General features: G+C 40.5%; 1 protein-coding gene across 1 annotated transcript in view; it reads left to right on the top strand.

Annotated features, from left to right (window-relative positions):
• Positions 1 to 24,560, top strand: part of ITGA2 (integrin subunit alpha 2) — a 102,669-nt gene extending 78,109 nt beyond the window's left edge. Inside the window, exons 17-30 of the mRNA XM_045903519.3 lie at positions 2,209 to 2,360; positions 5,103 to 5,213; positions 5,788 to 5,870; positions 6,301 to 6,442; positions 7,597 to 7,689; positions 8,288 to 8,364; positions 8,452 to 8,535; positions 11,949 to 12,051; positions 13,765 to 13,875; positions 14,818 to 14,922; positions 16,976 to 17,089; positions 20,083 to 20,172; positions 22,614 to 22,730; positions 23,268 to 24,560. Of these exons, the coding sequence (XP_045759475.1) occupies positions 2,209 to 2,360; positions 5,103 to 5,213; positions 5,788 to 5,870; positions 6,301 to 6,442; positions 7,597 to 7,689; positions 8,288 to 8,364; positions 8,452 to 8,535; positions 11,949 to 12,051; positions 13,765 to 13,875; positions 14,818 to 14,922; positions 16,976 to 17,089; positions 20,083 to 20,172; positions 22,614 to 22,730; positions 23,268 to 23,348 (1,463 nt within the window). The 3' untranslated portion in view covers positions 23,349 to 24,560. The remainder of the gene's footprint in view (positions 1 to 2,208; positions 2,361 to 5,102; positions 5,214 to 5,787; positions 5,871 to 6,300; positions 6,443 to 7,596; positions 7,690 to 8,287; positions 8,365 to 8,451; positions 8,536 to 11,948; positions 12,052 to 13,764; positions 13,876 to 14,817; positions 14,923 to 16,975; positions 17,090 to 20,082; positions 20,173 to 22,613; positions 22,731 to 23,267) is intronic.
• Positions 24,561 to 24,709: the final 149 nt, after the last annotated feature.

Genomic DNA, 24,709 nt, shown 5'->3' with positions numbered 1-24,709 from the left:
AGTGTTTCATTAAGTGGTTAACAAACCAACTTAACCTGCCTCTCTATTTTCAGTCTTTGTCATGATTCATACCAAGAAATACATAGGTTAAAAACATAAAGCAGAAGTTAGATTCGCATTTTTGCACGCTTTCCATATTTTCCTACTTCTTATAGCTCTCTGGCATTTTTCCATTCAGGCATTCAAATGCTGACCCAACTCTGAGTAGCACATCTCACAGATCTGCCTTGTACCAGGTCCGTTTGAGTAGCCAGGAGAGTTGAGTCAAAAACCATTCCTGTATAAACACTAAGTGGCTAGATGCAAGGTACAGCATGGTGACTATAGCTAACAACACTGGGTTGTCTATCTGAAGGTTGCTAAGAGAGATTTTCAAAGTTCTCACCACACACACACACACACACACAGAATTGCAACTGTGTGAGGTGATGATCTGTTAACCTTATTGTAATCATTTCCCAATATTTACATATATAAGATAACTACACTGTATAGCTGAAATTGATACAATATTATATCTCCATCACATCTCAACAAAGCTTGGGGTGGGGGGGAACATTAAGTGGCTAGTCTGCCTAAAACATTAATTCAGGAAATGTATTAGTTGGCAGAAACGGCTGGCTGGTTCACTCTCCTGGCCTGAAAGCATGGATTTGTCTCCTAAATCTTCCTCTTTTTGAGGGGGCTTTGTTGCTGTAACTGGAAAGCAGCTTTCCGCCTTCAGAGAAGGTCCTTACTTGGGCTTTCTTCCCACTGGGGACCTTTTCCTTGATGTCTCCAGGTCCACACAGACAAGCCAGTCATGATCATTTGTCACTTAATTGTCTGGCAATAATAGTATGTGAGACCAGAATCCCATCTTCACAACTTTGAGAAGTAAATTTCTAAAGCATATGGTCTTTATTATTTATTGTATCAGGTACTTGCTCCAGTTTAAAGTTAATAACCTAAAAAATTGATTTATTGCCTATGAGGCTATCCTTTTCACAGGCTACTTGAGAAAAATGATCTAGTATTACCATGTGTACTAACTCTATCCTGGCTATATTCGCCTCCCTGGCATTTTTCCTTTATATCATTTTCACCACTTTTTAGTTCATTTGATTCACTTATATTTTATCTATCTTTGTTAACTTCATTAAGTCATTGGAGCAAGAAAAATTATCCAACATCTCTAATAGATATTTTAAAGGTAACCTGTAGAATTAATGTATGTTGGAAGTCCACTCAACCTTTAAAATATTGAAAATAGTAAAATAAGTTGGAGTAACCCCAGATAAGGCAGCTGATGCTTTGAATATCATCAGGTCTTCTTTCTCAGTTTTGGACAGCAGACTCTAGTTGAAGGCTCTGATACTTTGTATATTGGCTACTAACATCAGTTTTTATTGCATTTTTTTTCATTTTCATTTCCCTGGGTTGGTAGTATTATCTCTGTTTTATAGATGAGGAAATGGAGGTTCAAAGAGGTTACACAAATGGCCTAAAGTCATAGAGCTCATAAATCGTGGATTAGAATTCAAACCAAGTCTGTCGGACTCCAAACTTATTACTGTGGAGTTGCATGCCTTCCCCCCGCCCCAAATAAAGCATCTAGGGTGTTCCCTCAGAGATGATCTCAAATAACAGTTAATCCTCACAACCGCATGGAAGCCGAAAGAACATGAGCCCTGATTTTAAAATTACCCTAGCTTTATTTCTGACGGTGACCTAGCTGTGTGAATGGAGCTGGTTTATTTTACCTCTTTTATTCTGTTTAGTATCTGAAATATGAGATCATATCCACTTTCCAGGTTGATAGTAAAACTTGTATAAGGGAACATCTGAGAATGTGTTCAATTGTAGGCACTCAGTAACTCCTCCTTTATCATATTACCATGTTAGGGGTGATAAAACCGATGCTTGAGGAAGTGAATAATTTGACCAAATTCCCTCTGTAGATTTCCTGGTGGCAAGTCCACTTTGTTCCCCACTCTTCAAGCCATGCTTCTTTGAATCCCCTCTCTCTGTAACCACAGTTCCCTATATCGTACCAGAGTCTGAATTACAAATGCCGTGGCCATCCACTGCTCACAATCCATTCATGGAAAGACTGTTTTTATATTTTCTTGAAGTCCTTGACTTCACCCAGTAAGACACAATAAGGCAGGGATGGTTTTTCTATAAATGTTTATTTGCAATAAAATTTCTTTGTGATTTTTATCATAGCCATTATCTACAACATCACAATTGATGCAGACCTGTATTCATCCAGAGTAACCTCCAGGGGTTTATTTAAAGAAAATAATGAAAGGTGCCTGCAGAAGAATATGCTCATAAGCCAAGCACAGAGTTGCGCTGAGCACACCATCCACATACAGGTGAGGCCTCAGTCCTCTCTTTCATCTTTTCCTCTGAATGACTCATGAATGGTCAAAGTCTAAAAAGGAAGCTTGGGAGTTAGAAAATGCTTGCCCTTTTAATTAATGCTTTTCTTGTCTAATTTTATAAGTAGGAAATCCTATATTCTTTATGCTAGCATATGGTCGCCTTCTACTAATATGTTACTAGCATGAAATTTTATTTGGGCTTACAACTGAAAGGCTAAAAATAGGATTCTTAAAGAAATCAAACACAGTGCTTTCTTAAACATTTAACAGGAAAAGCTTTTGTAGACAGTAAGTTTTATTCTAGCATTTTCCTATCAGGGAAAATTTTTAAGCTGCTGAAAAGGACAATTCCATTTGTGATTTCCATTATTGGATTTAAATTAATATAGGTGAAGGATGAGGTAAAAATTATTTGCTCCAGTCTTATGCCATAGTTACTATAGTTGACATGAATTTTGAAAATCTTGCAAGTAAGAAAAATGCTTCTCAGGGGAAAATTTCCAACAGAAAATTGATTTTATAAATTATATGACTATTTCCCCCCAGAACCATGTAAGTTGTTTGAAAGTGTGATTTCCTCAGGAAACCATTTTTAAAAGAGCTGCTTAAGAACTTTCCTAGAACATGGTTCTCAGAGTTCAAGATGCATAAGAATTGCCAAGAGAACTTTTATAAAATGCATATTCTGGGTTCCCACCACCAGAAGTTTGGGTTTAAAGGCCCAAGGTATAAGCAGATTTAAGGAGTATTCCCAGATATTTTTGATATAGATGAATGATACAGAGATCACATATCAAAAACTACTAAATATGTAGTTGGAAAAACAGAGTTAATAGAAGAATTAAAATCAATTGCATTGTTTAATTTCTTGCTCATGTTAAAGGAGTCTTGTTTAGGAAGGCCTGGACCTTTTTTGTTGTGAAGATGCTAATTATACACATCCTTTAAAGGGCTAAAAGCCAGCTCTCATTGTCTGCTATTTTTGTGCTAAGTCATAGATCAAATGAAACCTGGGGGGGAATGAAGTCAGCCAAACTGTTGTTCGCATATATATCCTGTTCATGCTGATGTGTACTTGTGAAGTTTTTAAGAAAATGTGTGTGATTTGGGTCAGAGAAGAGATCTTGTTTCAGTTAACACACCGTATTGGATATCAATCCCAAGCGCATCCTGTGTGCCAGCCTTGCAGCCAGTTGAGGAACCCCCCTTTGCCTGGTTCTATAGAGCAGAGTTAGGCTCTTGACCAAGGAAGGGAGTTCTCTTGTCATTTCCTGAGAGCCAGCCCTGAGCACCTTCCCATCTAGGTCATAATAGGCCCTCCCGGAGATTTGGTCAGGATACCTCAGGACTCCTAAGTCTTGGCCGTAGGAACTGGGAAGATTGTAGCCAACAACCTGAGAGCCGTGTACTGATAGGACTTTTAAGTATTAAAACTGGGCATATCCTCTAAATATTTATAAATTGTTTATGAATAACAAGATTACTGGTGAGCTTAACTAAGAATTGGTGCTTCAGGGCGCCTGGGTGGCTCAGTTGGTTAAGCGACTGCCTTCGGCTCAGGTCATGATCCTGGAGTCCCGGGATCGAGTCCCGCATCGGGCTCCCTGCTCAGTGGGGAGTCTGCTTCTCCCTCTGACCCTCCTCCCTCTCATGCTCTCTGTCTCTCATTCTCTCTCTCTCAAATAAATAAATAAATAAATCTTTAAAAAAAAAATTAGGTAGATTGCTGCCAAATGCGATAGAATGAGGTACAGAGCCTATAAGATGATGCCAAAAAAAAGCAAGTTTAATAGCACATGCCATAAAAACCCACTAGTGTAAATGTACATATATTTACAAATGTAGAAAACATTCTGACAATTATGTAAATAGCTAACAATAACTATCTCCTGAGGAGTCACATTGCAGGACATTTACAAGGAGCACTGCTTTTTTTTTCATACCTATCCATTCAAAATTAATATGTGTGTTATATGTGATTGCATGGGGGACAGTTCCAGAGCCTCGCCTACCAAATGTTAAAAGTGCTTACCCCTGGGCGCCTGGGTGGCTCAGTTGGTTAAGCAACTGCCTTTGGCTCAGGTCATGATCCTGGAGTCCCGGGATCGAGTCCCGCATCGGGCTCCCTGCTCGGCGGGGAGTCTGCTTTGCCCTCTGACCCTCCCCCCTCTCATGTGTTCTCTCTCATTCTCTCTCTCTCAAAATAAATAAATAAAATCTTTTAAAAAAAATTCATATTTAGGAATGCTTATGTTCTTTCTAAAATCTCTTTGGTCAAGGGCACCTGGGTGGCTCAGATGGTTAAGCGTCTGCCTTCGGCTCAGGTCATGATCCCAGGGTCCTGGGATCGAGTCCCACATCGGGCTCCCTGCTCGGCGGGAAGCCTGCTTCTCCCTCTGACCTTCCCCCCCTCATGTACTCTCTCTCATTCTCACTCTCTCAAATAAATAAAATCTTTAAAAAAACAAAAAAAACAATGTATCATCAAAAAAAAAAAAAAAAAGAATTGCTGCTTCCGATTTTTACTTGAACTCAAGTCTCTAAGTTTCTTGGCAGTGGCTAAGGGCAGGATTAAGACAGAAAAGAAGCAAGAGTCTGGAAAATTCAAAACAAGGATATTCCCCATAATGGAGAGGGCACTGTGTTCTTACTTATGAACACATTAGTGGTCATTTTCTTGCTTGCAGCTGCCATGCCCTAGTAAACCGCCTCGCTCTGTCCGTGTGTGTTTAGAAGCCCTCTGACGTTGTCAACTCTTTGGATCTGCGTGTGAACATCAGTCTGGAAAACCCTGGCACCAGCCCCGCCCTTGAAGTCTACTCTGAGAAGGCCAAGGTCTTCAGTGTGAGTGCGGTTTGCCCTTCCTGGAATTCAGACTGGCTAAGAAAGCTTCATAGTCGCTGCGGTCGTGTTTGAAAGCTACCTAGGACATAACTTTTCAACTGTTCGTCTTCTACGTGAAAATACCTACATGTGCAAAATTCACCAGCATGCAAGTTCCATGAAGGACAGGGATTTTTATCTTCTTCACTGCTCTATTCCCAGCCCCCTGAGCGGTGCCTGGCCCACCATAGGTGTTCAATAGATATTTTTTGAAGAAATAAATAACCACAAAGTCAAACACCTTGTGCTCACCACCCACTTAAAAAATGTTACCAAAACCTATGTTCTCTGCATCGCTCCCTACCCCCATTGCATCCACGTTCATCTTGCTCCCCCAGGCAAATCATCACCTTGCATTTTGCCTTTATTGATGCCTTTCTTCCTATGTTGCTAACCATGTATATATTCCTAAAATGTTGTTTAGCTTTGCATGGTTTTGAGCTTTACATAAATGGGATAATTCTACATGTATTCTTCCACAGTCTGGTTTTTAACTCAAGAGCAAATGTGTGGGATTGTTTTTCCTTTTTTGTAGATCCCTTTCTACAAGGACTGTGGGGATGATGGAGTTTGTATCTCGGATCTAGTTCTAGATGTCCAACAACTGTCAGCCACTCAGTAAGTCTGCTCTTGAGCTCAGTGTAAAATGTAGAAATAAGACACGTTAGATCACTTTATTCAAGTGAATGTTTATGGAGATTTTTTTCTACAAAAGAAACATCCGTAACTAATAAAGACCCTTAAAATCTGAATTTCAGTTTCTACCATCCATAAAGGAGTAAAACAGTAAGAAATCTCAAACCATTTGTATTTGGGCTGGTTCCTCTCCCTGCAATGTAATTAAAATCAGTGAAGAAGAAGATCTAATAGCATTAACTTATTTGTTGTCTGCATCATTTTACTATGAAGATGGTTTATTAAACAACTTTCTCAGTCCTCCAAATCTAAAGAGTTTTATCTTCTTATTTTTAAAATGAGTGAAGTATTTGAACACCGGCCTTTTTAACCTTACTTTGTTTTCTCTTTTTTACCTTTTTCCTTTTAACAGAGATCAACTCTTTATTGTCAGCAACCAAAACAGAAGGTTAACATTTTCAATAACACTGAGAAACAAAAGAGAAAGTGCATACAACACTAGAATTGTTGTTGATTTTTCAGAAAACTTGTTTTTTGCTTCCTGGTCCATGCCGGTAGGTGACGACACTCCAGGCTCACCGCTCTTGTGTTTCCTGCCTGACATTAGTGACCACCTTGCTCACACCCACACCCCCGTGTCATGTATGCTATCTGAAGAAGCACCTTACACCTAAGTGCGATCAATACTAACTTTGGGGCTCCCAACTAGTTAAACCACATGAGAGCGTAGCCTGGCTCTGTATCTAGACCAATTCTGCTTCACAGCTTGGTCAGTTTTTCCTCTGCCCTGAGACTTGGCCAGACACAACCATAACTCTTGTCAAGCCATCTGTGGGATGAGGCTGCCATGGTGCTGCACAGAGGCTCCGAGCTGCACTTGCTCTGAGAAGTTAGAGTCCCCTAGCGCCCGGGCCAAGCTCTGTAACCACAAGTCTTGCTACTGCCAGGATGCTGCATTCCAGCGAGGTCAGTTAATCATGTTGACTTGATCACTATACCAGGAACACACTTGGCCATGAATGCCCCTCTGGCCCCTCTGTTGCCACCAAGCAATGAAAGTAGAGGAGAGAAAAGCTGAGATTTCCCAAATTCACTACTTGATAAAAGGATTAAAAATGGCTTCATCCAAGTTAAAGTCGAACTTAACAGATTTTGTGTTCTAAATCTATTCTGACTTCGGTGTTCAATTTCCTATGCCAAATGGGAACTTCTTATTTTAAAGAGGAAAAAAAAAAAAAAAACAAGGAGAACTAAAAAAGATTCTTTAAATTATTTAAAATACAAACACCAACATATGATTTGCTTTCTTCTCTTGAAAGTACAAATTTCAAATATATTGAGAGAAAGGTATGTATTAAAGACATCATTTCTAAATATTGGATTAAAGTTATTTTGTGCTTTTGAAATATAAGAACTATGATTTATAGTTCTGGGGGAAAATTCCAGTATTTGACCTCACTTTTGGCTTATTGGGTGTCCTGCTTAGCAATAAAAATAGAATAATAGCTACCCGGACAATATAAGCTTTTTGAGTCTTGGGGGACAATAAATTCATTGTGAACCAGCTTTACTGCTAAAATGCCCATGTGGTTTATATATCCTTCAGCATGTATGTGCACACGCATGCATGCCCACACATGTATGCGCACACACACACACACACACATGCACTCTACATATTGATCATTGTTTCCTTGGTCTCTTTCAGGTTGATGGGACAGAAGTAACATGCCAGATCGTGTCATCTCAGAAGACTGTTACCTGTGATGTTGGCTACCCTGCTTTGAAGAGGGAGCAACAGGTACAACTTGCATTTCATCCTCAAATCCACACTAGCCCCTCTCGGTACTAGTGTTCATTCGCCACCATCCCGTCTTCATTGTTAGGTAACATCATTTGACAGGTGTCACAAACTGCATATTTACAGGTAGTTTTAAAATATCTGAGTGGTTTAAGTTATTAATAAAAGTGGGATTTTCCCCCATACAATTCATTTCAAAAGCACATACAAGAGGGAGAGTTCTTTTTTTTTTTTTTTTTTTTTACTGAATATATTGACCAACACTGGTCCGAGTGCTGTACAGTCACGGCTATCCTATGTTAACCCCTGGTAAGCAAATTTCACTTCGGCACAGAACTCTCACGTTCTGACAAGTAGCCATGCCTGTGATGTGAAGATCTGTACACGCGACTTGAAAGGTGTAGGCCCTCTAATTCTAAAGGTGAGGCGTGCTAAGTACAGCAAGGTGGATGAACAGATATTCTACAAGTTCGAAAGCTTAAGGCATATACAATTCAGAATCAAATTGGGGTGAGTTTGCTTTTCTGGGGAACTTTTTCTTTAATTGGTCCCTGTGTATGAACCATCCCAGATTAATGAACTTTAATTTTGTGTATAGGTGACTTTCACTATTAACTTTGACTTCAATCTTCAAAACCTTCAGAATCAGGCATCTGTCCATTTCCAAGCCTTAAGGTAAAACATAATGAAGCCATGAATTGATAATAGATGGGCTTTAATAATATTTCTCTCTAAGTAGTTTCCTAATGTCTGTTTCAATAGCGAAAGCCATGAAGAAAACAAGGCAGATAATTTGGTCAACTTCAAAATTCCTCTGCGGTATGATGCCGATATTCACATAACGAGGTAGGTGAAACACTGAGTAGCCTCTGGCCACTGATATCACTCGGTTTGTAACACGTTTGGTTCGTGACTAAAGAAGTCCTCTATATGTTCATTCTTAACTGGAAAATTTGAATTAAATATTTCCCCCTTGCCAACTAAAAGAGAAGTCCAGGGACAAGTGCGTCCTTAGGAGAACCTTGAGTGACTATGTCGTTTATGGACTGAGAGCAACACCAGAAGAGCCAGAGGAGCAGCCCCTCTGCCACATGCTACAGGGAAAGACCTCTGCGGGCCTTCAGATGAGGTGCCCGCTTTCCCTGAGGGCCACAGCAGAACGCTTTGGGCCCTGAGGAGTTGCCATCACTTCCTTCTCCACGCCTGCTTCCTGCCATCCCCATGGGCTCGCAAGCAATGCCCCATCCCTAAACACTGAAGCCCCAAGCACAATGCTTTGCACATAGCAGGTCCACCACAAATAGAAAATCTCATCACAGAAAATCAGCTTCTGGGTGGAAAATTCCTGACATCACTGATTAGGGGTTTCTTCCAACCGAGAGGAAACGAGGCATTTCCCAAAGGAAGTCATCTACGAAGAAATACTGTATTTATTCCCTTTTCTTGCCTGACCAGAGCAAGCGTAGCTGAAAGCAGTGGCAAAATGATCCTGGTTGGTAGCAGCTATCTTGAATTGTTCAGAGGGGCAGGTGTCCTGAGAAGTGGCTAACACGTGGAACACCGTAGGCACGAATAGGGTGATGCATCACCTTCACTCCCCCTAAGAAGGGAAGCAGGTTCATGGGCGCAGACATACGAGCACAGCTATGCAGGTACGCAGGCTGAAGGTGATGCCCCCCTCCCAGCCTGGGAACCAGAGTTCTCCACCTGGTGAGGCACGGAGGCAGCTTCCTAGCACACATCGGTCATGCCTGGAAAATGCGCTGCAGTGTATTGCCAAGAAGCCAGGCCTCAAACAGTGTTTAGGGACAGCGGATTTCTCCAACTTGCCACATCGCCGCACCCCTTAAAAGCATGGAACACAGATCATGCAGTAGGTCACTGAGCAAAAACAAAAAGGAAAATGTGTCATTACGTCGAGAGCATGAGACACATGAGCAAAGATTAAAGAATGCTTCTGCAAACAGCAAAAGCAGAATAAAATACAGCCCAAGTCATCCATCCCTGAAAAATTAATCAGTAACTGCAGATTCCAAAAGGACCCGCAGTGCTCAAAGAACTGAAGAGCAATGCATCCAGAGAGATTGTTATTACCACAGTACCTGATTTTTTTTTTCTTCCTACCTACATTGATTCTTACCCTAAATGCTTTTTCTTAACACAGCCTTTATAGGATTCTAGTCTCACACCACGGCCAGTTTTCCAGATAGTTTAACATGAAATAAATATAAGATTGAAGTGGGACTTCACTTTCAGTAACATCTTAGCTCTGTATTTTTGTGATGGTAAACTGGATTTTAAGACCATCTGATGTTCTTTAAAATATACCAAAAAGTTTTTTTACAAATTAATATGGAGAATTATGATATGTAAACATTAAAATGGTTCCTAATCCCACCACCCAAATAATTCCTCTTCATGTTTTTTTTAAAGAAACCAAAAATCCAAACACTACAGAAAGACGATGAAAAGTGAAGTCATCCCTCCCACCTCCTCTGGAAATTCCATAGATGACTCAGCTATTTTTCAGAATACCTTCCAGATGCAAGATTTGTCTGTCTACCGGGATATATACATCATGCGCGCACACACACACCCGAATGGAATGATAAAATCCTCCTCTAACCTTGCTTTTTATGTAATCTTAGAGAAGTTTTTATATCAGGACATACAGATCTAACTTATCCTATTCCTGGCTGGATCATAATTTATGTAACCAGTTCACAATTAATAAGATTTATTTTGCAGATTTATTTTGTTTAACCATCACAAGTACTGTAAAAAAAATTTTTTTAAACTTTTTGAAAAATTCCTACCCAATCATTAAGCAGTGTAGCAACTACTTTGATAAATCTGCAATTATACTGTGCAAATATTATGGGTGGAAATCATGATAGAATTATTTTAAAAACAGGAGCCCCCTGAGCATAGCTAACTGCTTATAAATACATTGATCATCCACACTTACATAACTTAAGGAAAACTTAAGTAACAAATGGAAAAATGTCAGATCACTGTAAAATGCAAAAGCAGAATATACTAACTTAGCAACTCTTCTTAGGGGCTCAAACAAAGGTCTTCTGGAAGGTAAAGGGAATAATTCATGCAAATACAGCCAGGCTTTCTGTTTCAAAGTCTAGTAAGTATTCCCATTTTCCATGTAAGGCTGACAAATCATTGTTCCTCTCATCTACATAACCTTGACAAATGCCACATCTATTTGAGTCTCCTTGGACATATTTTCCTTTAGAGAATTTGGAAAAGTTTTAGGCATTAAAAAAAAAGACAGGAGTTCCGTAAAGAAGCCCAAAAACTATCTCAGAAAATGTCCAGTTCAAATTTCTTTTTGAAATAGAATCATCATCCTAGAATTATGATACACTGCCCAGGGGGAAGAAATACTGCTTTTTGGACCCCTATGCCTGCTACCGAAGCCCCCACAGTCCCAATGAGGTTAGCTTGGTTGAAATCCAGCCTTAGCCCCGGAAATGAGTGAAGAGGAGTGGGAAGGGTATCCAGTTATGTTCCAGTCTGAGCGGTCCCGTCGGGGTTCCTCTGACCTGGTGCTCCCTTCACTTGCAAACCTTAGTTGACAACCCCAAGCAAAGAGATCAAATCATCTGATACCTCTAAGTTTAGTCTAATGAAACCTCTAGGTCAGCCTTCATAAACGCGGTCTCTACACTAGTCATGGAAACAGACTGACCAACCTCAATTCAGACCAAAAGCATTAGAGTTGGTTTGGAACTAGAGAAGGATAGGGAGAAGGAATAACAAGGAAAATGTATGCCCTATTTTACAGGCATCCAGTACAAAATACTGCAGGAGCTAAAACTCCATACCCTATCATTGCATTTCAGCCACCCAAGTGGAAAATCCTCTGGCTTATCAATCCATTCATCCGATCAACAAGGACTAAGTGTGCACTGCATTAGCACACCAGTCAGTGTAATAGCAATCTTGAGCTCTACTAGTTCTAAAGTAACACACTTGTACTTATTTTAGAAACCTTACAACTGGTAAACATAGAACACAAAGAATCTTGCGTAAAGATCACGAAGGGATATATTTTTAAAGGAATTTGTTTTAGTCTTGGAAACATTAGCCTGTAAGTAGCTTTTGTTTTCATTAGGTTTTTAGACCTAAATATAAACGTTTACTTGTAATATAAGCTAGAAGATATTTAAATAAAGGAAGTATTAAGCTTCGAGAACAACAGCAAAACTAAAATATTTGGCTTTACAAACATCATCCAACAGATCCACCAACATAAATTTTTATGAAGTCACCTCAGATGGGAATGTTCCTTCTGTCATGCACAGTTCTGAAGATATTGGTCCAAAATTCATCTTCTCCATTAAGGTTGGTAAGCCTGTCATAAGAATACTAAATCAGGAGGAGGGGGAGGGGGGAAAAATTGAGACCAGGAAGAGAAGAAGTAAAATGTTGAAATATACCAGTGGTTCTCAAACTTGAGCATGCAATAGAATCCCCTGGGGGGAACGTTAAGGCACATGTCCTGGGCTCCATCCTCTGAGTTTCTGATTCAGTAATCTATGGTGAGCCTAAAACTGTGCATTTCTGGGGTGCCTGGGTGGCTCAGTCGTTGAGCGTCTGCCTTCGGCTCAGGTCATGATCCCAGGGTCCTGGGATCGAGCCCCACACCGGGCTCCCTGCTCAACAGGAGGCATGCTTCTCCCTCTCCCACTCCCCCCTGCTTGTGTTCCCTCTCTCGCTGTCTCTGTCAAATAAATAAAATCTTTAAAAAATAAAAAAAATTAAAATGTGCATTTCTAACAAGTTTCCAGGTGTTGCTGATACTGCTGGTCCCGGTGCTATACTTTGAGAACCCCTAGGACTTCCAAAAAGTAAACAGCTGAGCTTTGTGCATAGCTATGTATTCTGGGTAAAAAACTGATGTATTTTGAAGGCAAATGTTTAACATTAATCAACGAAGTGTTAATATAATGGTATTACTGTGGGCAAAAGTCTCTGGAATATAATTAAAATGCCAGTTTATCCTTGGAGACCACTTCTTGAGAAGCTAACCATTTATACACAAATACCTTCAGTCAGTTTACATTAGCATTCATAAGCAATTATAATCTAAAGATTGTTACCAATTATAAGAGAAATTTGTGAAAAATTGCTATTTTATAACAAATCATAGAAAATTTGAAAAGTAAAAAGAATTTAATTCCCAGGTTAGTTATAAGATTGGTAGGATTATTATTCCTATTGTTATTTTCTTTTTAAGATTTTATTTTTGAGTAATTTCTATACCCAATGTGGGACTCAAACTCACAACCCCAAGATCCGGAGTTGTATGCTATAATGACTGAGCCAGCCAGGTGCGCCCCATGGTTGTTATTTAAAATGTTTAATAGGGATGCCTGGGTGGCTCGTTGTTAAGTGTCTGCCTTCAGCTCAGATCATGATCCCAGGGTCCTGGGATTGAGTCCTGCATCTGGCTCCTTGCTCATCGGAGAGCCGACTTCTCCCTCTGCCTGCCGCTCCCCTTGCTCGTTCTTGCGATTGCTCATGCTTGTGATTGCGCGTGCATGCGCTCTCTCTCTCTCTATATATATGACAAATAAATCTTTAAAAAACTATTTAACAACCAGTAGGACATGAGCACTGGCCTATTAGAACAGATTCCCCACCAATGAGAACAAATGCTGTACCTGCACATACCCCCTAAGTTGCTATTTTTATTTTACAAATGAGGAAAACAAGCGTACAGAGGTCAAGTATCTTGCCCAAGCCACACTGCTTGTCAGGGGCAAAGTGGGACTTCAGCCCTGGTAGCCCAACTCAACAGTAAGTGTTTTTAACCAACTTCTAAGTCACCAATTACTTACCAGTTCACATTATAGATGTTGAGATTCTCCACGAACAGGTGAGACACAGAGACCCACCTGAGTTTGACTCTAAAGTAACAAGACTTACTCTCAAATGGACTCAATCTTACCACTTAATAGTTGCCCTCCATCAACACAGAGGTTATTGATCATTTTCTTTGCAACATGTGCATGATGTAGCAATAACCAGAATGTTTTCTTCCATATCATGCAGGTAACAACAGGGAGTGTTCCAGTAAGCATGGCATCTGTAATCATCCACATACCTCAGTACACCAAAGAAAAGAACCCACTGATGTACCTGACTGAGGTGCACACAGATCAGGTAAGGGCAACTGAATTGCCTATAAAAGTGTGCACTTTCATTATGGAAATACCCCCATGAGGTTAGGGTGATCATGTCTTGATATCGTACAGATGGAAATCTGAGAAGATAAATGCTATGCATCCTAAGTGCCAATTAACTAGCAGTCAGTTTCATATTAGAAGCAGGTTATTGTTATATGGAAACAGTTACAGATGGCAGAATTATTGCTAAAGCTTGGCTTTGGCCAAGTGAAGATCTTTGTCAGCGTCCTGTTCATGGAGATGTTAGCTGACTGCCACTGTGGGAGACTAATTGGTCTACAGAGCTGCAATTGGTAGCTGGTCTTTAAGATGCCCACCTGGACTTTGACCTGGTAGTGACCAACCCTGGCTCCTCGTTTTTATCAGCTGGGTTTCCTGCCCAGGCTCAGGCCCACCCCCAGTCAATTAAATCAGAATCTTCAGGGCAATGGCTCTAGCACCAAAGATTCCTTAGGAGCCCCCACCCCCAGGTAGTTCTAACGTGCAGCCCGGGTGGAGAAGCACTGTCGAGCCAAACCCCTTGACATGGGCTCAGCCTTTGTCTGGCACGTAGAGCTGGCTCTCCGGTAGTTACTCCTGTGGTGTGCACAGGTGACGTCAGGAAATCAAAGTCTTAAAATGGTCCACAGAGAGCCCTGAATTCCGTCAGTTACAGTCTATTATTGCAAATGGTCTTGTTACGTATCAGGCTGTAAGAACCAGTGCCCCCCCCCCGCCCCCCCCCAGTCGCATCAGGAGGATCTGAATACTTCCAGGTTTATGTGAATGGCTACAGGAGGGGTGGCAGGGTCGGGGAGGTGAAAGAAGCCTAAAAGTCCTCCCCTGCCCCGACATGTGACCTCAGGACTTCCTAACATGTTAAAAGGAACATCAGAAATAATTTTGCTTCCTGAGACTGATTGGATGTCCTTCCTTACAGGCTGGTGACATCAGCTGTAATGCCGAAATAAATCCACTGAAAATAGGACACATGTCTCCTTCTGTGTCTTTCAAGAATGAAAATTTCCGGCACATAAAAGAATTGGTGAGGACAGGTTAATGGGGTGACTATTTCTTTGGGTGATTCACTGTTTGTTTTACCTGGAAATCAAAGCACTTCTTTTCTATCACCTCATGTTACAGAATTTTCTCATTTTGGCTTTGATGGCCCATATGAATCAAGATTTAGAAAACATACTCTCAAATCTAGGTTATTAGGATTATTACTTATGCCAGTAATATAAAATCCATGTATCAGATTTCACGAAATCAAAAGGATTCCATGTGAAACTACTGTTTTGCATCAGGCACTTTGTAAGCATTGCAATGATTTGTGAGAGATCTGCGCATGCGCTTTGAAGGTGAAGCTCCTTACATCCCCCTTCCACATCATCACTGAGGTCTTATTTAGCTGCTAAAATGCCTCTCTGGCCATCCTTCTCAGTTTTCCAATATTTTATTATCTCCTGCTCCAGAGTGATGAGCCTTTCCTTGAGAAAGAGGCTAGTCTAGCATCTGGTATGGTGCTTGGCACATATTAAGAACTCAAATAGTAAACATTTAGCAAACAGTAACCCTAAACAGACCGTAGTTCTCCTCTAAGAACAACACTGAAATTCTGGTTTTCATTTATTGAAATTGTTTTATTTTGTGATGGGTAAGGGTGGGGGTACAGGAAAATAGAATGAAATAGTTTCTTTTTTATAGTGTAATTACAGTGTAAGTATGGCTTAAATCTAAACAGTAGTATGTAAAAATGCCCAGGAGAAACTCAGGGTATGCCAAAATATACCTCTGAGCATTGTCCTTATTTTTGTGAAAATTTTGATTTTGTAAAAATGGCAACTGCTCACTATGAACAACATAAAACACAAACAAGAAACTAAAGTCCTCTAGAAGTCAAATTGCCACTCAGTATTTAATGAACATCCACCTCTATACCTTTAAGTATTAATCCACATCTAGATAAATGTATCCTGTTACATAAATGGACCATGCTACCTTTATTTTTTTTAATTTTTTATTATGTTAATCACCATTACATCATTAGTTTTTGATGTAGTGTTCCATGATTCATTGTTTGTGCATAACACCCAGTGTTCCATGCAGAACGTGCCCTCTTTAATACCCATCACCAGGCTAACCCATCCTCCCACCCCCCTCCCCTCTAGAACCCTCAGTTTGTTTTTCAGAGTCCATCGTCTCTCATGGTTCGTCTCCCCCTCCGATTCCCCCCCTTCATTCTTCCCCTCCTGCTATCTTTTTTTTATACCTTTCTTTTAATAGGTTAATATATCATTGACTTTTTTTTAATAGACTTCATTTTTTAGAGCAGTTTTAGGTTCACAGCAAAACTGAGTGGAAGGTACAGAAATTTCCCAACTGCCTTTTGCGCCCCCACATGTGGACAGCCTCCCCCCACTCTCAAAATCCCCTTCCACATCAGACTGGTACAGCTGACGAACCTACACTGACACATCATAATCACCCCAAGTCCATAGTTTACATTAGCATTTACTCTTAGATGTCGGACATTCTATGGATTTTCACAAATGTGTAATGACCTGTATCCACAATTAGAGTATCATACAGAATCATTCCACTGCCTTAAAACTCCTCTGTTCATCCTTCTCTCTTCCCTAACCCTTGGCAACCATATTCTTTTACTGTCAACTTTTTTTTTCATCTAAGGAATGCATCTTTATCAATTATGTTTAATGACTAAATTGCACTGCATTTTGTGCATGTATGTCCAATAATCTACCTAACTAGTACATTATGGATAAACAAATTATTTCGTTTGGTGGTTGTTTTTAGTCTCAGAAATAGTAATGCAACAAACAGGTTTGACGTACTCTTCTCCGCACATTTCTGATTATCATCCATACAGATGGGAAATTGCTGGGCCAAAGGGCATGCATTTTCTACCTTTTGAGCCTAGTGCCACAACCTCCTGAAAGAAGGGTTAGAAGGTTCAGGAGACTGCCTGTTTTCCTAGATCCTTCCCAGCACTGGGTTTTATCTATCTTTGTAAAATTTTAGCATTTACTTTTTTAAGCCCATGCTCTTTCCTTTCACCATTGACTCCAATCTGAAAGAACTGCAGAGCTGCTTCATGTGGTAACGTTACCTGCTGGATGAAAGACCTTCAGGTCAAAGGAGAGTACTTCCTTAATGTATCAACCAGAATTTGGAACGGGACTTTTGCAGCCGTAAGTATAAGCTTTATTTGTTGGGCTTATCAATAGCAAGGATGCATAGGTTTCATTGTCAATAAATTCATACCCTTCAACAAAAGTAGCATTCTGACTAATATCAGCAATGCCCAGATGACTCACAGCAATTTTACCCTGGAAGGCAATTGGCTTCTGATCCCTTTCCAAAGTTTGCCCAACCTGGTTATGCCTCAGAATCACCTGGGGTGCTTGTAAATCATCAGCTTCATAGATTCCATGCCACCCTACTACATCAGAACTCTCTGGGATGTCAAGATCCTCTGTGCTGTCCTGGCAACAATGGGCCACCTGGTTTGTCTTCGTCCTCATGCCCTTGATTTTTCTGCCTTCCTAGTCACTTTAACATGCCCAAATCAAAGTGCACGTCTCTGTCTCCTTCCTTGAGCTCCCAGCTAATTGACTGATCTCAGCCTACCATGTAGATGAATCCTGCCATGGAGCCACTCTGCTCTCGTTTTACCCTTTCTCTGGTGAAAGCCCAGTATACATACACTATTTTTTTTTTTTAAAGTCCTTCCCAGCTCATGAAAAGTTTGGAGAATATGTCAAAACAGTGTCAGTGATTTTTCCATTTGGCAGGTGTGACTCTGCCGTAGTCATATCTGCTTTTAGCTGAGATTTCGGTAGCCAGAATCTCAGTCTGGCATGAAAAATAGGATAGACAGGGCTCCTTAAAGCTGACTACGTAAGTAGCTAGCTATTCATTTTATCGACACTGGCTCTGATTGAGGCAGCAAAATAAAAATTAGTCTGAAACCTCCAGGGGTCCTTGTGGCTCTTGTGTTTTTTTTTTTTTTTTTAAACGAATAATGAATCCTCAAGGTGCTTACCAACCACACTCCATTCCCTATTTTCTAACCATTTCATGATCTCTCCAACAACCCCATTTTCCCTGCTATGGAGTTTTAAGATTAGAGGACTAAGTTCCCTCCGAACTTGTCCCTGGAACCAAAATATGAGCAATATTCTTGGATAAAGACATAATAGAGGAACAGTGAGAGGGAGGGGAACAGAGAAGTGGGAGAGTGTAGGAGTGAGGAACTGGGTTTTCCTCTTACTTGCTTTTATTTTGTTGTTGGTTACATTTGCTTTCAAGCCTTTCAGACCCCTCTAAATCCTAGAAGATGGGAAGCATGCGGTGAGTTAGACCACCGTCCCAGCTGATGCAGTTTGGTGCCAGATTTCACCAACTGGTTCTTGTCTCCTTGGATTTGAGGAACAAATGTTTTCCTTAGCAACCTTTGCCAACTGGGAAGGAAAACTGTTGCAAATCAAAATGCAATCATGCTGGCTCTGTAAAAAGCCATTTGGGTTTTCTTGAGTTTCTTTAAAACTACATTATTTTAACTGTAAGACTTTTAAAAGTACCTTCCCAAACGTTGTCAGGAGCAGCAGTCTCATTTCTGGGAGCAAATTTCTGAAGTATATTTATGCTTTTTCAGTGGTTATGGATGAGCTGAAAAACCCCTATGAGAGTTAGTGTCTGTCGAGTCCCACACATCTTCCTCCTCCACTGAAAAGGTCAAATGTTTATTCCCACCTTGTTTTCAGCTATTTCAACAGTCAAATGGATGCTCTCGGGCCACCTAGGAGATCCAGTCTGAAATACAAATCTCATTTCCTATACTAGAGTCCATTAGCATAGTGCCTTTCACCCTTTTCCTGATGCACTGCAAGTAAACATTTCCCTAATTTCGTCACAAAGTGACTGCTCAGGCCTCTGCATCAGTGGCATGGTCGGCTGTGGTTTGGAAGGCAGAGCCCTGTGAGCGCTAGCAGGTGTGTTATTCACTCTCCCAGGTACGCGTGGTGCAACGACCCCAGTTAACAGGATGTCGTGTGCACGGCTGTGCCAAGGGGCAGGCTTGGGAGGGCAGATGGATCAGTGTTGAGAAGAAATTTTTTTTAGTCTACAGGGACTATGGAACAGCATCATTTAATTGCTATTTTTCTTTTTAAAAGAGACCATTACCAATACTGTGAATGTTTCCCCAATAATGTGTGCTTAAGACATGAGGGATCAGGCCTAACTTCTGATGCAATCTTCCATCTTGAGAAAATTAAAACTAATCAGACTGAGCCGGGGGAAAGGAAATAAATTGCTCACTTTTTGGATATGCATTCTTTTTCTGGCTCCCAGATATAATTTAGCAAATCACCTCATGATGTATGTTGAAACATGTGCCTTGGTAACCAGAAAAACTGAATCCTAGTAGCCAGAGCATAGGAAGGCAGTTCTAAATCTGGGCACCGTATGCTATTTCAAAGTAAGCATCAGTCCCAACATTTGCGTTACAGAAAAAACAAAATACATGTCACTAATGTATCCACTGAAAAATCATTTTTCTCTAAGTAGGTCCAGGAATACATGTAAAGTTATTTCATATTACATGGTTACTAGTAACAGCATAAAATGTGTCCTTCCTATATGCCTGCCCCAAATCCAGTATTTTATATAAATACTTAGAAATTAGAAACCTGAAATTATTACTCATTATGTAGCTCGACAAAAGGTTCAGGGTGTCTGCTGCTGACATGCATGGTCAAGTTTAAGTGTACTTTTACTGTTTTTATTCGATTTTCCATTCCATTATTTGACTTATTCAGGTAAATATATGAAACCTCAAGCTTGCAATTTTCCCTCATGATGAAAACTTTACATAAAGTTTTTAAAAATCTGAACCATGATCCTTCCCAATTAAAAACTGCTGATGCCTGAACTTCGCCCCCACTCCCAAGATTTGGTTTAATTTGCTATTATGGCCCAGGTATCCACACATTTTCAGTTCCCCAGCTGCTTCCCATGTGCGGTCCTACATGTATCACCAATTTAGGAACACAAAGATTCTTGGGGCTTCATAGGAGCCCTTTGCTCTTGTCATTTTCCACAAGGAAACAAATAATAAACATGCCAAAGTTGTGTGTGTGAACTTCTGCTAGGATAAAACCTATTTATTCTTATGTTCCAGTCAACTTTCCAGACCGTACAGCTGACCGCATCTGCAGAAATCAACACCTATGACCCTCAGATATATGTGATCGAAGAAAACACAGTCACGGTGAGCACATCCTGTCACCCCAGCGGGCGCTAGTCTCTGATAGGCCTTCCTTTCTGAAAACTTAAGAATAGTGGTTCTTCTCACCTACACATCTGTACAAGTTTCTTAGTGAAACTCTAAAAACCTGAGGTTTATTACGTTAGGCTTATTGGCAAAGTTGTTTGCTACTTTACTCTAAAAAGTTCAGTGGTATACGTGCCCTCCACACTCCCCCACGGCCCCCAACCCATGTTGGCGAAGCTGGATCAGAAGGGACAGTCCACTTCGAGGCACAACAAAAGGGGCTCCTGCTGTCTGTGGCTCCCTAATCCAGGCCTCAAGCCACTCTTCCTTTCTCCTTGCTTTCACAGCACAGTCTACATCTCAGGCTATGACATTCAAGTCAGGCTTATTTGAATCATATATTTTATTTTATTGTTTAAAGAGAAGTGCTTAAGTAGGCTTAAGGCATTTATTAGAGGGTTTTGGGTTGGGTTTTTTTTAGTATTCCTTATAGCTAGATACCGGCACTGTGTGAAGTGTCCATTCATTAGTTCTTATACTCTAGAAAACTATGAATGTTCCCCTTGATTTGGAAGAAAAAAAAAAAAAAAACTCTTGCAAAGAAATGTACTTTCAGAGAAAACAAAGGCTCACTGTTCCAAGGGCTGGCACAGGACAACTTTCCTTTGCAGTGAACCTCTGGTTCGAATAGGCCATATTTAGATATAGTGGGACTTCCAAGCTCAGCTAATCTGCTGGCTGAGCATTTTCCTCCCAATGCTTTTGTTAACAATTGGAAGCCCCAGCTTAAGACTCTGTCCCAAGACCAGCCTGGCAGCTGGCCTCAGTCCACTGTTGTAGCCATTAAAAAGCCAATGGCCCTGTGAACTCTGGACCTCTGTCAATCCTTGAGAGTAGGGCTCACAGCACTGGTGGCCCACTCTGGTCCCAGGAGAAAGGATTCCAAGAAAGGATGCTGTTCGGCCCTGGGCTTACGACCCTCAGCAAAGGCCCACACCCTCTCTTCAGAGGCTGGGATGTGGAAAATCAGAAATGGAGCCAAAGGAAATGTGGACTTCAAATTCAAAGTATTACGAACTTAGCAGTACTATAGGTATTTTAGCAGTTCATTTTTAAAAAATGTAGTGTTCAGACTCTCTGAACATCTGCCGAGGTCTTTTTTTCAGAAAGCAATATTTCAATTGTCAATACGTTTATCTAACAATTTTAATGAATGCTTTAGATTTTTTCTTGATTTTCTCTTGTCAATACTGATAAATAACAAAGGCCAACTATTCCTTGTCCATGAAAATACATTTTTAATCCAAATAATCTGGATAATTTTTTGAATAATATTTGGAATCCAGATAATAAACTGGCATATCCCTTTAGGTAGATGAGCGATTCTTAAATTTATTTGAATCCCAGTCCATTTAAAAATCTGATACAAAAATTTTTATACTCATGGATCCCTTTGGATCCATGGACCCGACTGGGAAATTCTGGAATGGAAAGTAAAGGTTTGACTGCCATTAAGTTAGTTACTTTATTCCTAAATTGTAAAACCTTATTTTAGCTCTTGAAAATATAAATGAAAAGAAATATAATTACCAAAAGGCAAGACAAAGTTCAGCCCAACTCATAAATTCTGTGACGGCTCATCTGCCACTGTAATGTAGTGTTAAATCAATCAATAAATTGGGTTTTGTCGACTTGTTTTCCCCAAAATGCAGCTCTTAATATTCTTAATACACTTTGTGGAGGAAATGGTAGTGATTCTTTCTGCAATTAAAAAAATATACATAAAAAATATATATACACACATATATGTATGTATGATACTGTTTTATCATTACAACTCTTAGGGCAACCATTCTATTACAAAGTCACAAAGATTCCCAGGAAGTAGACATAAAGAATCACAAATAGCCTCAAGGACAGTTTATCACGGAAAAGGTCAACCTGAGCCGTTACTTCCACTTTTTAACAATCCACATCAAATAACTTGAGTGAGTTAAGTGAAAGCAATTACCTAGGATCCTAGTACAAAGCTGCTGTTACTTAATCACAAGGGATCTGGGGTTGTTAATTTGTTTGGTTTTCGACTCCCCTCTCCAAGTCTGGACTCCAAATGCTGTCACTTGACGATGGAACTGTGCCAGAAACCGAAGTTCCTATTTCATAAATAAAGCATCTGAGGTTGTCCGAGGTGACGTATCTACTAAATACAGACACAATTAAGAACAGAGGAAACTAGAAAACTTGTATTCCTTGCCTGTACTTTGCAGGAGCATTTTCTTTAGAAATTATACTGCACAACATTTAGCTAGGAATGAGATCATGAGTGAGTCACGTCACCTTTCTGGACCACCATTTATAAAATTAGAGAATTTGACGAGACCATCTCACTTTCTCTGGGTGCTACAATTAACTCAATTGTTGCATGTGTACATTTACAGATTCCCATCACGATAATGAAACCCCATGAGAAAGCTGAAGTTCCAACTGGAGTTATAGTAGGAAGTGTAATTGCTGGAATCCTTTTGTTATTAGCTCTGGTTGCAGTTTTATGGAAGGTAAGAAAATTTTTCATATTTAAAAACATGGGGCTCCTAAAGGGGCGCCTGGGTGGCTCAGATGGTTAAAAACATGGGGCTCCTAAAGACATCTGTCTTGAATTTCCTTATCAAACAGTAGCCTTAAGTTTTATATAGTACCTCCTCCATCGTAAGAGAAAAGGAAATGCAAATTTATTTGCAAATTCTCACTTATGTCCTTGAAAACAATCAGTAAGGATTTTAGATCCTTGGTCTTGGTCCCTATATTTTTTTTTTTCAGCCTGCCTTCCATCCAGACCCCTGAATGTTTTGTTCAGCTGCAAATAAGCAGACCATGGAAAATTTAAATTTAACTTGATGCAATTGAGAATTGAGTTCAACTCCCTGGGTACTATTTCCTCACTGAAAAGCTGACACCAGGTCACAGTGTGCATACCACCCCCTCCAGAGCCCCGAGAGTCCCAGAGGTGCTCTAGTGGGCGGCCAGGGCGGGGGCAAAGACGCCATGACAAAATAGCCCATGGGTGGTCAACTGTTTACACCCGCATCTTACAGCTCGGCTTCTTCAAAAGAAAATATGAAAAAATGTCCAAAAATGCAGATGAGATTGACGAGACCACGGAACTCAGCAGCTGAGCGCCCCCCCCAGTCTCCGGGCAGCATGCAGCCTGGGTCTGCAATTTGCATGAATGGATTTTTTTTTTTTTAAATTTGTGTTTTATGTGTAATAGGTAAACTAGCCTGATATTTTACAAAAACTGCAGGTCAGTTTGGAAAGAAGAAATTGGGGCGGGGGGGGTGGCTAGGAGTATAAAGGGTAAAAGACTTATTTTATATGGGAGGAAAAGTGGTATCTTTCCATTGGCTGGTCCAGAGTTTACATTATAATGTGCGTTGTGTCAGAAAAATGAAATGCTTACAAACATGAGAAGTCTTAAAGAAAAATACAACCTTTCTCAGATTGGAGGGGGAACCCCAATCATTGAAAATGATTGTTTTTAAACAGTAACAACAAAAGTGGAAGGACTTCACATAGACACAGAATTAGCTTGGCTATTGATGTTGATGGGGAGAAAACAACACAGGTTTTCAACTTATGCTGCTCATCCAAAGCTGCCACAGAAGTTAAAGTGATAATTTTCTTAATAAAGTAGGGTAAAATTTGCTGTTGTCAGCCTGCAGCTGCCTTCTCAGTCCCTTGTTTGCTAGGATGTACTTATCAAAACACGCCTGGATACCTGGTAGGAGCCCAGAGTATGCTTTCTGGAGAAAAAAACTTCCATTTAAGGGTGGAGAGGGGGTAGTAATTTAGAGGCCAAAGCACAAAACTTTGTTTAAAATCCATAATATCACAACGTTTATGGTAAAATCCTATCTGCTAGAGGCCCAGCCTATGCTACAGGAAGTAGGAAGTTGCCTTTCTCCTTCAGGATGCCCAACTTGCTAACTTGACTGGCTGGCAGGGACCTAGTTTGAATTTTCAGAAGATGAGTAATTTCTTTGGCATCCTTCCTCCTTCCGGACCAAGCCACTCTCCCACCTCCTGGTGCCCCCATCTTCTAGAAGCTCCCTGAGGCACTTCCCATCCAGTCATCCAGAGTTAACCACCTTCCCTTGGCCCTTGGCCCAGTCCCCCATTCCTTGGGGGCAGCTGCTCCCCTCATACCTCCAGGGATGAGGACGAAAAATCATCTCACATACTTATGTGAATAATCTCCTTAACTCCAGGGAGCTATTTTCATTTATTGGTAAACAAGTAAGAAAAATAAGCCAGAGTGAATTTCTAATTGTTGGAATTTCAGGCAGTTAAAAAAAAAAAAAAAAAAAAACACGGGAATTTGCAAGAAACTACAAGGAGATATTGGAAACCACCAAATTAGCAGTTATACCCTCTGGGTTTGTGTTGCTGGAGGACTTAAGCTTCCAGACGAATGACTCCCACCTGGGCAAGTTTGATCCCTAGGTAGCCTGTTGGTCCCAACTCCTGAGACATTTAT

Source organism: Mirounga angustirostris, unplaced genomic scaffold, assembly GCF_029215605.1.
Source record: "Mirounga angustirostris isolate CCGP_5_RB_7025 unplaced genomic scaffold, mMirAng1.0.hap1 SCAF_7, whole genome shotgun sequence".
NCBI classification, from domain to species: Eukaryota; Metazoa; Chordata; class Mammalia; order Carnivora; family Phocidae; genus Mirounga; species Mirounga angustirostris.
The sequence above is the reverse complement of the archived record's forward strand: the minus strand, read 5'-3'. Positions and strand labels throughout refer to the sequence as shown.